The 14,215-nt window shown below is 36.4% G+C and overlaps 1 protein-coding gene across 1 annotated transcript in view; it reads right to left on the reverse strand.

The window, feature by feature from the left end:
• LOC128518883 (uncharacterized) overlaps window positions 1–14,215 on the reverse strand; it is a 429,900-nt gene that overhangs the window by 16,386 nt on the left and 399,299 nt on the right. The window contains exons 14-21 of the mRNA XM_053492243.1: window positions 12,793–12,852; window positions 10,508–10,591; window positions 10,349–10,408; window positions 4,625–4,696; window positions 4,288–4,347; window positions 3,439–3,510; window positions 3,169–3,228; window positions 2,291–2,353 (exon numbers count right to left, since the gene is read on the reverse strand). Coding sequence (XP_053348218.1) covers window positions 2,291–2,353; window positions 3,169–3,228; window positions 3,439–3,510; window positions 4,288–4,347; window positions 4,625–4,696; window positions 10,349–10,408; window positions 10,508–10,591; window positions 12,793–12,852 — 531 coding nt within the window. The remainder of the gene's footprint in view (window positions 1–2,290; window positions 2,354–3,168; window positions 3,229–3,438; window positions 3,511–4,287; window positions 4,348–4,624; window positions 4,697–10,348; window positions 10,409–10,507; window positions 10,592–12,792; window positions 12,853–14,215) is intronic.

The raw sequence follows: 14,215 nt of genomic DNA on the forward strand, positions 1-14,215 counted from the left end.
ATTAATGAGCCGCGCTCCGTTAGGGCTGCACATAGTAGCGGATAAAATCAAGTGAAACATTGTAGTTAAATGAATTTATAATCACAGTATTAAAATTACAGTACAAATGTAGAATTTAAATTAAATTAAATCTTATTAGGATCGAATTTAAGCAAAGTAAACGTCAGCCTTTAGATTTTATCATGTGTAATTAGAAAAGCTATGCATGTATGTTTTTTGTCATCTTATATTTTGTGTTCTTTAAATTTGTAGTAGATTTATTAACTGAAATAAATGAAAATTAATGACCATAAAAATTAAAACATTGTCAGGACGTGCTACTGCGTCAGCAGATGTCGATGTGTTTTTGCGTTAATATAAGAATTAAATGGAGTAGACTGTTGTGATCATCATAATGTTCTTTAATAAATAACGAAAACATTTTAACACATTAAATTTTTACATCCCTGCACCCCCATTGCGCTGTACCACCACCGGCAAAAAACTTATAAAATACAAGTAAAACATTAAACGAATTTATCATCACAGTACTAAAATTACAGTACAAATTTAGAACTTAAATATAGGGGTTTCTTAGTTCCATCAAATTTAAGCAAAGTAAACCTTAACACAGTGAGCCTTTAGATTTTATCATGTGTAATTAGAAAAGCTACGCATGTATGTTTTTTGTCATCTTATATTTTGTGTTCTTTAAATTTGTAGTAGATTTATTAACTGAAATAAATGAAAATTAATGACCATAAAAATTAAAACATTGTCAGGACGTGCTACTGCGTCAGCAGATCTCGATGTGTTTTTGCGTTAATATAAGAATTAAATGGAGTAGATTGTTGTGATTATCATAATGTTCTTTAATTAATAATGAAAACTTTTTAACACATTACATTTTTACATCCCAGCACCCCTTTTGTGCTGTACCACCACCGGCAAAAACCTTGTAAAATACAAGTGAAACATTAAACAAATTTATCATCACAGTACTAAAATTACAGTACAAATTTAAAACTTAAATATAGGGGTTTCTTAGTTACATCTAATTTAAATGTTAACACAGTAAGCCTTTATATTTTATCATGTGTAACACTCGCCTGGTTAGAAAACTCTGGCTGTGTGTATCAGAAAACGTGGGTGAGCCACAGGTGTGGTTAGATTAATGGGCAAAAACAACATAATAAACCTATATAAGCTACATAGCCTTTATAAGACTTTACTTTTATTTAAGTGCACGCACAATGACGAGAAAACGTTATGATTTAAAAAAATAATGAAAGCAAACAGGGATACAGCGCTATTCTGTATCGGTTTCGGTGAACTTGAGCACGTCATACCTCTGCCCGTGCAGTGTTTCTTATCCCCACCCCCGTTAAAATGGCGTATTCAGAGGCTCGCCCGCGAAAGGTTGTGCGTGCGCGGTCCACTACACAGCAAAAACATGTTAGTATATTAAATAAAGCGGCTCACTCTTTTGATTATTATTATCATGTGTTTTTGCAATGAGTGCAATGATTATTTGAAACTGAAGCTCCTCGTGTAGATTCATGCCACGAGTTATTTTATCATACAAAGATTATTACGTTGTGCTCGGACCACTGACTCCAAAATTGACATTTTTACCCTTAAAAATAAAAATGTTTGCGCCACCTGGCAATCATTTCACAAATTACTTTGAATTGCGACTGATTTATTTTGTCTGTTGGCGTTTGGCCGCAACAGAGTGCGTGGCAGTCATAGACATTCCGCATGAGTAACCACTGTATAGCTGTTATGTTCCCACTATATTATAACACTCAGAAAGACCTTTTATTTGGGGTGAAGTGACTGATGTGCCAAACTCTTTTCAGCAGAGTCTAATTCTGAAGTTTACCTGAATAATCTATGACTTTTCATAAATATGTAAGACCTATTGACACCTGGATCAGGTGACACCACACACACACACACTCACTGCTTTTTCCTAATGAGTAACAGTCACTGAATTAACATTCACTAAGAAACACACATTATTCTGTGGGAGTACAAATTATCATCTCCCTCACTGCTCTTTCCTAGTGAGTAACAGTCACTGAATTAACATTTACTAAAAAACACACACCATTCTGTTTACCACTTAAACTTCCAGAACTACACTACATTTACCTCTAATAACGTCTATCATTTTAATTTTAGTTACTGAATAATTCTGATTAGTTACAGAACACTATGTGTTAAGATAAGAAAGTATGAAAAATGGTTTAAGGGGTTAAATGAAATGCAGAAATAGTCATAAAACAAAATAGAAAAAAAATTCCACCTTGATTTGTCTTTGGTTTCTTCATCACTTCAGGTTTCACATCACTTGGTCCAGGAGCAACATCTAGAAAATATTTCAGATTTATTTTTTCTTACTGTTCATATTTGAATTGTAGCTGATGTTAAATTGAAGGTGATTAAAAACAAAAAGAATTGCAGAAAAACAAATAAACAAATTAAATGCAAAAATGTTAACTGTTTTGATGCCAATTTTTACGTTTGCATTTCTGACACAAATATATCGTGTGGGTGGGCGTTACAGGACTGCATTCTTATTGGCCAGCTGTTTAAATCTCCACCACATTCTCAGGACAAGTTAACATTACGTTTAATGTGAGTGATTAGTGTTTGCAATTTTTTATTCACTTTCAATTCATTTACTGTCTCACTAGTTATCTATACTGTTGATCCTGTACAGGGTCACAGAAGACCTGTGGCTCAGGGCATTCAGGGCACCAGGTAGGATAAACCCTGGACAGGGTGGCAGTCCCCTCACAGAGCACAAGCATACACACACACACACTGGAGTAACCCGAGGAAAACCACCAAAGGGTAAGCTCTATGCACACAGACCTGAGCGGAGAATCGAATAAGAAACTGGAGGTGCAACGTCACAATGCTAACTACTAACTACTACACCAGTGTCAATGTATTTTTGTTGATTTTTTTTTTTTTTTTACTTTTGTTCAGTCATTTTTGGCACAAATCACATTCAATACTGAATATATACTGAGCAAAAACCACTGTTAATGTTCTTACACATTTCTCTGTAAAAACATTACTAATATTAATTGATGTAGTAAATACAATACAAATGTTTGTTTGTTAAAACAATACTGTTGTGTAGAGAGATGTGTGTACACTTTTATCTTATCTTACCTTTATCTGTGTTCTTCTTCACTTCTGAGTACAAATTATCATCTCCCTCACTGCTCTTTCCTAGTGAGTAACAGTCACTGAATTAACATTCACTAAGAAACACACACCATTCTGTTTACCACTTAAACTTCCAGAACTACACTACATTTACCTCTATTAACTTTCATCAGTTACCAAACACTTTTCATTTAGATTAGTAATTGGGGAAAAAAATGGTTTAAGAGGGTTAAATGACATTCAGAAATGGTCATAAAAAAATAATAATCCTACCTTTATTTTTCTTTGGTTTCTTCATCAGTTCAGGTTTAACACAAGTCACATCACTTAATCCAGGGGCAGCATCTAGAAAAGATTACAGATTTATAACGTTATTTTCTCACTATTTAGGGCCCAAGCACTATAGCATCAGTCCTACGTCGTCATAGTGTGTAAAGGGCCCTACTGTTTTTTAAGGGCCCTAAAAAACGGTTACAATGTAAATTTTAGAATCCGCAGAAGCTCAGTGGTCCGCGCACAAACTCTCCAGGCGAGCCTTTCTCTGAATACGCCGTTTTCATAGGGGTGGGGCGAAGAAACACACATCTCGGTTTATTAATCAACGTGTTCAGTTTGGGTTTAGTATTCAGTGAGCACTATTTGTTCAGTTTGTATATCTGTTATGTTACAACTATATTATAACACTCAGAAGGACCTTTTATTTGGGGTGAAGTGACTGATGTGCCAAACTCTTCTCCGCAGAGCCTCTGTTTAACTGAATAATCCATGACTTTTCATGAATATGTAAGACCTATTGACACCTGGATCAGGTGACACCACACACACAGAAAGCACAGACTTGATTTTAAGACAATGAGGAAGCAAAATTGTAGAGGGATTTTTGACATCTCAAACAGGTCAGCCATGATAATGCCTCAATCTTATGCTGAAAAGTGGTTAATAGATTTCTGTGTTGCATTATATTGAGTGACATTATATTTAGGAACATCATGTGTTGACACCACATTGGGTGATATAGTGTCATATTACTGAAAGTATTAAACACAATGTAAATATATCTCTTTTTGTCAAATCAATACTGTTGTGTAGAGAGATTGTGTGTACTCTTTTAGTGCATCTTACCTTCATCTGTGTTCTTCTTCACTTCTGAGTACAAATTATCATCTCCCTCACTGCTCTTCCCTAGTGAGTAACAGTCACTGAATTAACATTCACTAAGAAACACAAACCATTCTGTTTACTACTTAAACTTCCAGAACTACAGTACATTTACCTCTAATAACTTCAATCATTTTCATTTTAGTTACTGAATGATTCTGATCAGTTACAGAACACTATGTGTTAAGATTAGTAATTGGCAAAAAATGTTAAAGGGGTTAAATGAAATTCAGAAATGGTCATAAAATAATAACATCAAAAGTAATAATGAAATAGAAAAACAAATATATATAAATTCCACCTTGATTTTTCTTTGGTTCCTTAATCAGTTCAGGTTTAACACAAGTCACATCACTTGGTCCAGGGGCAGCATCTAGAAAAGATTACAGATTTATAGCTTTATGTTCTTAATTTATTTTTCCACTATTCATATTTGAATATCAACTATCACTTAAATTGAAGATGAATAAAAAATAATTGCAAGACCCCTTACAAAAAGAAAAAAACCCTGAAATTAAATGCAAAAATGTTAAATGTTTTGCCTCTGAGTTTTCCACGTTTCTTCCTCTTTTTTTAGTGTTTGTTCATATTTTAACATTTGCATTTCTGACACAAATATACTGTGTGTGTGAGTGTTACAGAGCTGCTTCCTCATTGGCCAGCTGGTGTAGGATGAGCGTTATAGGACTGCATTCTTATTGGCCAGCTGTTTTAATCTCCACTATATTCTCAGGACAAGGTAATATTAAGTTTAATGTCAGTTTTTAGAGTTTTCAATTTGTTATTCACTTTCAACATATTTACTCACTGACTAATCATCTATACTGCTTATCATGTACGGGGTCACATCAGGGCACCAGTGAGGATGCATCCTGGAGTGAGTGCTAGTCCATCACAAGGCACAAGCAGAGACATACACCCACACACACACATACAAGCACACATACACGCACACATACAGATGGAGCCACGCCAAATAGCCGTGGCCGTGTGAATTGCGTACAAATGGCGTACGGCTGCCCTATGCACGCCGTAGTCCCCCCTCCTTTTTCTTCGAGAAAGGCATGTCAAGATTTCACAGTAAACACGCCCATTTAAGCCCTATTTATGCATTTACCTGGTTCCACCACTAGATGGCGCTTCGTTCTCAAGGACACGTTAACACAAGCCAGCAATTTAGCTGCGCTGAGTTGCAATCACGTGATTTTAACAACCCACCCCGCCGAACTGACGCTGCCAAACTGCACTAGAGATGAAGATGGCGGCTTAATGGACTATTCGCGGTAAGTGGTGTTTTAATTTATAAAATTTGTTTGGGATTAGTTTACAGTTTATTTCCCAGTTTAGTTTTTTTATCAGCCGTTTTGAAAATCACTGGCAGCACCAGCAGCGGTCGGATGTGACTTTAGATAACTTAATGATCTGTTTACCAAGTCTGGAGTTAACATTACAGTTTACTGTCAGTATCACCAATGTCACTCCTCTTTAACTAAAAAAGACACCTAGGCTTCGAAAATACTATTAATGTCCCTATTACAAAAGCTGCACTACCGGATGAAGAGTGTTTGTGTTTTATAAAAATGCCTTTAGAATCTGACTGCGTGTTGTCGGGATAAATTCAGCATTTATTTATTCTTTGGGTAAGAGTTAATCTGCAGGTTATTTCTGTGAATATAATGTGATGCAGTTCATGAAGGACACAAGCTGAGGATAGATGTACAGGAGCTCGCGAGCTAAATGCTCATAACCGGGTTTATATTTTTCTCAATTTGGCTGTGACTTTGCGCGGTAGCGCGAGCGCTTAGTTACCAAGCTGGATACAAACTCTGAGGTGTTTATCAGTTAAGGAGTGGGGGGGGGGGGGGGAGTGTGTGTGTGGGGGGGGAGGTGAGGGGGGCTTCAGTACTCGGGAAGTTATAGTTTCGCTTCAGAGATGAACTAATATATAAGAGTGTTATATCGCCTAACTTATTTGTATGAAAAGCGCATTTTAATTTAATGCAGACAATAATACAGACAGACCGGGCTTAACACTAACAAAGTTCAATGGTTAAAGTTATCCCAGTTTATTTACATTCCAGAATTCCCCAAAACAGTATTTTACACACTCTGTGGTGTAGGTTTACTAATATATTTTATATTTATTACAACTAGATATTCTGTAAAGTTTATTTATCTTTGTCTTCACTAAATTCTCCTGTTTTCTTTAATCAGAGCTCCGCCGTGGAGGATTGGGCGGTCAGACGGATGACGGTTGGCCTTTTGGAGCTACTGGAGGAGCCTGAACAAGCTGTTAAAGGGAACTGTAGGAGGGATGACGTCACAGTGCAACAGCTTTAGAATGATGTTTGGTCAGGTCTAATGTATATTCTGAACATAGAATTGCAAAACGTCTAATACTTTAGGGGGGAAACAAAGAATTAAACAGTTCCATCTTTAATATTTTTTAAAAATAATATTTTAATATAAAAGAACCAGATAGAGACTGATAAGCAGCTGGTGTTATCCGGGTATTTTAATGACCTTTAAGCAAAAATTAAACATGTTTTCACCTGTTTTATACAAATTATTGTTTTACCTTTGACTAGTTTTGAAAGAATAAATTTTATTTTTAAAGTCATGTGTGCGTGTTTTAATTGTTGGGGGATTTTTGTGTATTTAAAAATACATTTACTTAAACCAACAACTTCAATGTGCAAAAACGGGACCCGACATTGTTTTAAATAGTCAAAGAGTTGGGCTAATAATGATAATAATAATAATAATAATAATTATATTAATTATTGTTATAGAAACAAATGAAAACAACAGTTAAACACTTTATCATATGTATCTGTGCTAGTTTGTGTTTGTGATTGTGACCCATAATCATTTTTTTCTCAGTATAATTTTTTGGGGGGTTTTAAGAACTCCATTAAAAGAGCAAAGACAAACTTAGAAGGAATGGAAGGTAAGAAACCTCAGTGGAGAATACTGACTATGACATGGTGCTAATTGCTCTCTGTGTGTGTGTGTGGTTTTGGCGGGGGGAGGGGTACTTCAGACTTGTCTGTGCGCAAAATGTTTGTGTTAAACCAACGGAGAAATGCAGGAGCGCGCGCGCGCACACACACACACACCTCTCATCCACAAACGCTTTAACTGTTGTCTTGTAAATCGTTGATTAAACCTAAGAACACAGCTGTTCAGCACCAGTCCTAAACACAAGCGCAGGGTCTGTTTTTGTCCTTAATTAAAAGACACCAATATGTTAATAATTTACACAATGATAAGATGTTGTTTATGTTTAATGTTTATTTTGCGGGAAAAGGTAATAAGCAATATTTAAAATAAAACAAACCAGGAAGTAAGTGTTTCATACATTAAGGTGCTGTGTATAACCAAGTGTCCCAACAGACATAGCAACAGTGTAGAGAGTGTGTGCGCTGTGGGGGATTGGAAGGTGAACAAAGATAATCATTTACAAGACAAAAGACGTTCAGAGGTGTGTTATACCCCCCTGCCATGGATTGCCGCCCATTACGCAATCGCTATCTTCAAAGAAAAGCCGCCGCCCCTTTTCATTCAAACGCGTTAGCGAGTGTTTTTCTTTACCTACGCTCGGTTTTGTGAACACAGTTGCGTTCAGTAACACGGTGGAACCAATTACCTAAACAGCAGCAACAACAACCATTATGATCACACTTTGTTAAATTTATATTGCTTAAATATTTCGCAGCTCTGTCCTCTTTGCATTGCTACGTGTTTATTTACTTCTTTTTCGCATCGTATAATGCACTCTAAAATCGACACTATCAAACTTGGAAATTATATAATATTCAATCAAACATCAAGTTATTAAAAGTAACGAATTTGTCACTACTCATCTCACCTCTCTGCAGCACGGCTAAACAGATAATAAAAATTACACCAAAGTGCTGCAGGTTTGGTGTCTGTGAGCTTTTCCTAATCAGAGTTAGACGGGGGCATTTTGTGGCTGCTCCAGTTACACTCTACTTAGATATTACACAGAGGAGAGTTCACTTCTGTTCTCTTCATCCTAGCTTAATTTCATCTCATGAAATAATAGTAAGTTTTGTAAAGTCTGAGTTCATCTCCCCAGCCAGTGTTGTGTATGGACAGGGTAGCATCATGGATTGGTGTAATTTTTATTATCTTTTTAGCCGTGCTGCGTAAGAGAAGAGTAGTGACAAATTCATTACTTTCGTTACTAGACTATTTTGTCTGCAAGTGAAATACATCGATACGTTAATAATTTACACCACGATAACATTACTGCAGAAGGATCTAGAGACGTGACTTTGAGACGTTCACAGTATATTCGAACCGTAGACAGAGTTTATTCTGCAGAACATTACAAAACAGCCATGTCCAATAAAACAGTGCATCTTTAATAAGCCACATTGGTTTCCAGTCAGTAGTAAAATTAACGAAAGACTGAGAAGCCCCGAAATTTATATATATATATATATATATATATATATATATATTTAAGTTCAAATTAACGTTTCAGAGTAGCCTATATAATTTGTCTTGTCATCTGTTTACAGCGTTGGCTGATTTTGTGATTGAGACCCATGGGTTACATTGAAATATTTATATTAGTAGTAGGAAGCCAGGCTTTAGTAACCTTGAATAAATCACAATATAAGCCCTCTCCCGCGCGCACGCTCTCTCTCTCTCTCTCTCTCTCACACACACAGACACACGTACACACACAAACAAATAAAACATGAAATCGCGTAAAACCAAATGAAACTATGGCAAAAATATATAAGCAGTAAAAATTACAGTAGTATCCTGTAGGTGATTCCTGTCCTAATAACAGGCGCTGACCCTCTGGAACTGTTTAGTTCTGTTAGTATTGTGTTCAGGTGTGAAGGTTTATGGGGATTTAATCTGTCTCTGCTGCCGCATCTATTCACCGTAGTGATAAGTGATTAATGCCCCATCAGATCTTTGATGGGGAAACGTTATGCTGGTTAAATGACTAAAGACATACTGATCCGTATGAACAGATATTTGTTTAAGATATTATGCGTTATTAATCGATTTATTATGCCAATTTTTGACTATCAGCGAGAAAAAACATCAGAAAAAACATCAAAAATATAACGAAAACAAACCCAAGCAGGAGTTAAATTTTAATCGCTATCTTCAAAGAAGAATAAAATATATCTACCAGCAAAATATTATCTACCAGTGTACTAAACAGAAATAGATAAAAACACCATAATGTAAAATACTGTACATAGCCCGCACTTGTATTCCATACCTACAACGACTGGTATAGATAAATTACAGATGTTACCGTGTCTTTAAGTATTATTAAGGATGTCGTGAAAAATATTGCAATAAGTAGTTTTATTAATTAATTTAATCATTAATTAAAAATAGCATAAGCATCATGAGTTGTGTATTGAGGGATTTAAATCTGTTTTATGAATCGTTTTTTATCCCTCTTATTTACCACATCATCTATTTATGAAACTATGTTGACGTAAGTTATGATATATATATATATAAAATATAGTAACCGGCTGCTTGGACACTGCAGTTAACTGAAGCAGTCAATGCTCCATCTGGCGGAATTATACAGCATTGCAACCATCTTTTTAGAAAGCGCATGGGGGCTTTTATGGGGCGGGGCATCGTTAACTACGTCATCGCGGGGGATCACATTCCGTGCACGGATCGATCATGGTCCTGTCACGGACCTATCATGGACCTATCATGCTCCAAGCGGCTGTTTGACGTGGCTCCCACTGTACACTTCATGTCAAAGGCTGTGAATACTTATGCAAATGTGCTTTACCAATTTTTTTAATTTTTAATAAATTTGCAAAAATCTTAAGTAAACTTTTTCATGATGTCATTATGGGGTGTTGTGTGTAAAATTATGAGAAAAAAAATGAATTTGATCCATTTTGGAATAAGGCTGTGACATAACAAAATGTAGAAAAAGTGATGCGCTGTGAACACTTTCCGGATAAACTTTATATGTAGGCCTACACTTTTATCTTACCTTTATCTGTGTTGTCCTTCACTTCTGAGTACAAATTATCATCTCCCTCACTGCTCTTTCCTAGTGAGTAACAGTCACTGAATTAACATTCACATCATTCACAAGATACACACATCATTCCGTTTACCACTTAAACTTCCAGAACTACACTACATTTACCTTTAAATAAAGAAAAAAGTTTCTTCTTTGGTTTTATCGGTTCAGGTTTAACACAAGTCACATCACTTGGTCCAGCGGCAGCATCTATAACAGATTACAGAGTTATAGCTTTATTGTCTCACTTTATTTTTTTTACTATTCATATTTGAATATTAACTGATGTTAAATTGAAGATGATTAAATTTATTGAAATTAAATGAAACAATGTTAATTGTTTTGCTGATAAGTTTTTCCCGTTTCTTCCTCCTGACACAAATATACTGTACCATGTTGGTGGGTGTTACAGAGCTGCTTCCTCATTGGCCAGCTGCTGGGATGTTACAAGGTCAAAGGAGGCCTGTAGCCGAGAATAGACCCTGAACAGGATGCTCGTCCATCGCAGTGCACAAGCACACACACACACTGAAAATGCTAATTAACCTAATCTGCATACCTTTGAAACTGGAGTACCCAGAGGAAACTCACCAAGCACAGGGAAAGCTGCATGCACACATAGACCTGAGCCAGGAATTTAACCCTCAACCCTGGAGGTTCAAGGCCGCTGTGCTAACTACTACACCACTGTGCCACCATTGTCAATATATTATACTGTACTTTTTCTCTCTTAAACAAAGACTCCAGAAATGGGGACAATTCCAAAGACAATTATCTAAAGTGTGCCATTAAGGCCAATATATACAAATACATATATGCTTATTTAGTATGCGTTACGTCTTTGTGCTATGCTTGACGTGTTCACTATAACCAAGAAGGTATAATTAACATAACCCTTTTGTGTAGATAAAAATATGAATGAGTATGAAAGATATGGGATGTTTGATACTGAATGAAAGCTTGTTTTATTCAAAGGACATTGATGCGAATGAAAAGTTGGTAGTTTAAGTTGGTAGCTAATGTAATACACTTTATGTTGTTGTTGGTCTTTCGGCTGCTCCCGACAAGGGGTCGCCACAGCGGAATATCCAGTCCATAGTATAACTTGGCACAGGTTTTACGCCGGATGCCCTTCCTGACGCAACCCTCCCATTTTATCCGGGCTTGGGACCGACACTGCATCCAGTGGCTGGGGTTTGGGCACTGGCTGGGAATCGAACCCGGGCCTTTCGCATGGCAGGAGAAACACCTACCACTGAGCCACCAGTGCCCTTAATGTAATACACTTTATAAAAGTACTGAAACTTCATCAGGATGTTCCGTGTGGAGCGTGGCTAACCCTAACTGTGACAACATCTGATAGGGACAACCCCCTGTGGGACGAACCGACTCAAAACACCAAGGGCTGAACAGGTTCACCAAACTCCCTCGCCATGCACAGCTTTTAGCTTTCTGAGACTCTTCAGGCTCTCCAGAGCTCATTAAGCTCGCTGAGCTCTGGCTCTTTCGCCGTGCACTCTCCCTCACCTTAAGCTCTGACCAGCGCTCACATGCTACAATAACAAGCAATCGAGTTGTCTTACTCTTCAAGACATCTCTGATGAGTCTTGCAACAAGGAAAATCTTTCAGAGAAATCGAGAGCAACCAAGGCGTCACCGAGGGATTCCCCAAAAGACGCCATCCAACTGCTAGACAGCCAACTAATGCAATGTCAGCACAACCATGTCTCCCATCCTACAGAAGCAAATCACCAAGGAGAACGCTCACCATAACGCAACCAAACAAACAAGGCTTCATACCTTGCTAAACATTGGTGCGAAACCAAAACTAAGCAGACCAGATAAAAGCAAGGCTCTGCACTTGTGACCTTCTCAGATCTAATAAGCAGTACTAGAAGTACCTCAGAACTCCAATTAACTTTCACCACTGAACGGTTTGTGTGTTTGTATGTGTGCATGTGTTTTAAGTAGCGCAGTCCCATGTACATTGGCATAGCTCAATAAATTCTTGTTTCTTTATGAAGAACTGTTGTTTTGGTCATGTATAATAAAGTTTAAACATTTAAAACAATTACCTTGCTCATTATTGACAAAATACCAGGTTTTGTGTTATCATCATTTGCCACGAAATAAAGCAGAATTGGTAAGATACACTACAGTACATTGTGCTAGACAGTGGATGGCTAGCGGATAAAGTGTATACTATATATTGTAAATCAGTTTAATCAAATCAGCCTCAAAGATTCACTCAAAGAGCTGAAACCCTACAACGCAGTAAAAATAACTCATTTTTCACTCTCTGTAAAAATATCAGTCATATTACTGAATGTATTAAACACAGTGTAAATATCTCTCTGTTTGTCAAAACAATACAATTGTGTAGAGAGATACTGTTGTGTAGCTCATCTTACCTTTATCTGTGTTCTTCTTCACTTCTGAGTACAAATTATCATCTCCCTCACTGCTCTTTCCTAGTGAGTAACAGTCACTGAATTAACATTCACTAAGAAACACACACATCATTTTGTCTATTTACCACCCAAACCTTCATAACTACAGTACATGTACCTCTATTAACATCTGTATAATAATAATAATAATAATAATAATAATAATCCTACCTTAACTTTGCTTTGATTTCTTTAGTTTTTTTAAGTAAAAAAATAAAAAAAGTATTTAGCTGATCTTACCTTTATCTGTGTCCTGCTTTAGTTCTGAGTACACAGTCTCATCTCCCTTACTGCTCTTTCCTAGTGGGCAACGGACATTGATTCAGTGTTCATTAAGATAAACTACAGCACATGAAGATCTACTACCTTTTAATGATTCAATTTAAATTACTAAATGACTAATAGCAGATATTTTAAGATAAATACACAAATGGGTAATATGGAATACAAAAAGGTAGCAGTTCTGCACTGAGTAAATTGAAATATTTTTTTCCCACCAGGCTTTTTTTTTTGGTTTCTGGTTTTTGGTTTATAATATTTCAGAAAGTTTTACCCTGCCACTGTTGCCATCGGCTTGTCCATCAGGAACAATCTGATCATTTAACTAACTGAATTTGCAATTTTCAGCGATTTCAAATTTCATTGATTATGAAATGTATACTTAAGTTTTATTTTATTTTTATATCATTTACAAAATGTTTCATTATAAAGCTGTTAAGCGCTATACAAATGAAACTGAATTGAAGTAATATATACTGTACACACACACAAACAGACTATATATATATATATATATATATATATATATATATATATAATCTAGCCACCTAAAGGCTAATTTTAAAGTTTCTGTGTAAAGTCTATGAAGTGCACACTAGACTATTCAAGTGGGCTAAGTGTTGTGAGCATGTATGCTTGTGCGGACGCACAGGTGAATAGGCATTTCCAGGTATTTTTATGTGATTTTCATTTACTGGCATAAGAAAGTGTGAATATTATCCAGTGAATTTTGAATATGTTTAAAGCATCCCAAAGATACAAGGTTGTGTTTAACAGACAAATACAAGGTAAATCCACATATCTCGGTTTCAACATATCTTAAAATAAACCTGTGTCAAGTTAAAGCAAACTGTGTGCGTGTGTGTGTGTGTGTGTGAGAGAGAGAGAGAGAGAGAGAGAGAGAGAGAGAGAGAGAAACTGGCAAGAAGATGGTATATAAACAATATTTACATTTACATTTAGGCATTTGGCAGACGCTCTTATCCAGAGCGACTTACATTTTTATCTCATTATACATCTGAGCAGTTGAGGGTTAAGGGCCTTGCTCAAGGGCCCAACAGTGGCAACTTGGTGGTTGTGGGGTTTGAACCTGGGATCTTCCGAA

The sequence above is a fragment of the Clarias gariepinus genome, chromosome 1 (genome assembly GCF_024256425.1).
Source record: "Clarias gariepinus isolate MV-2021 ecotype Netherlands chromosome 1, CGAR_prim_01v2, whole genome shotgun sequence".
Classification (NCBI taxonomy): domain Eukaryota; kingdom Metazoa; phylum Chordata; class Actinopteri; order Siluriformes; family Clariidae; genus Clarias; species Clarias gariepinus.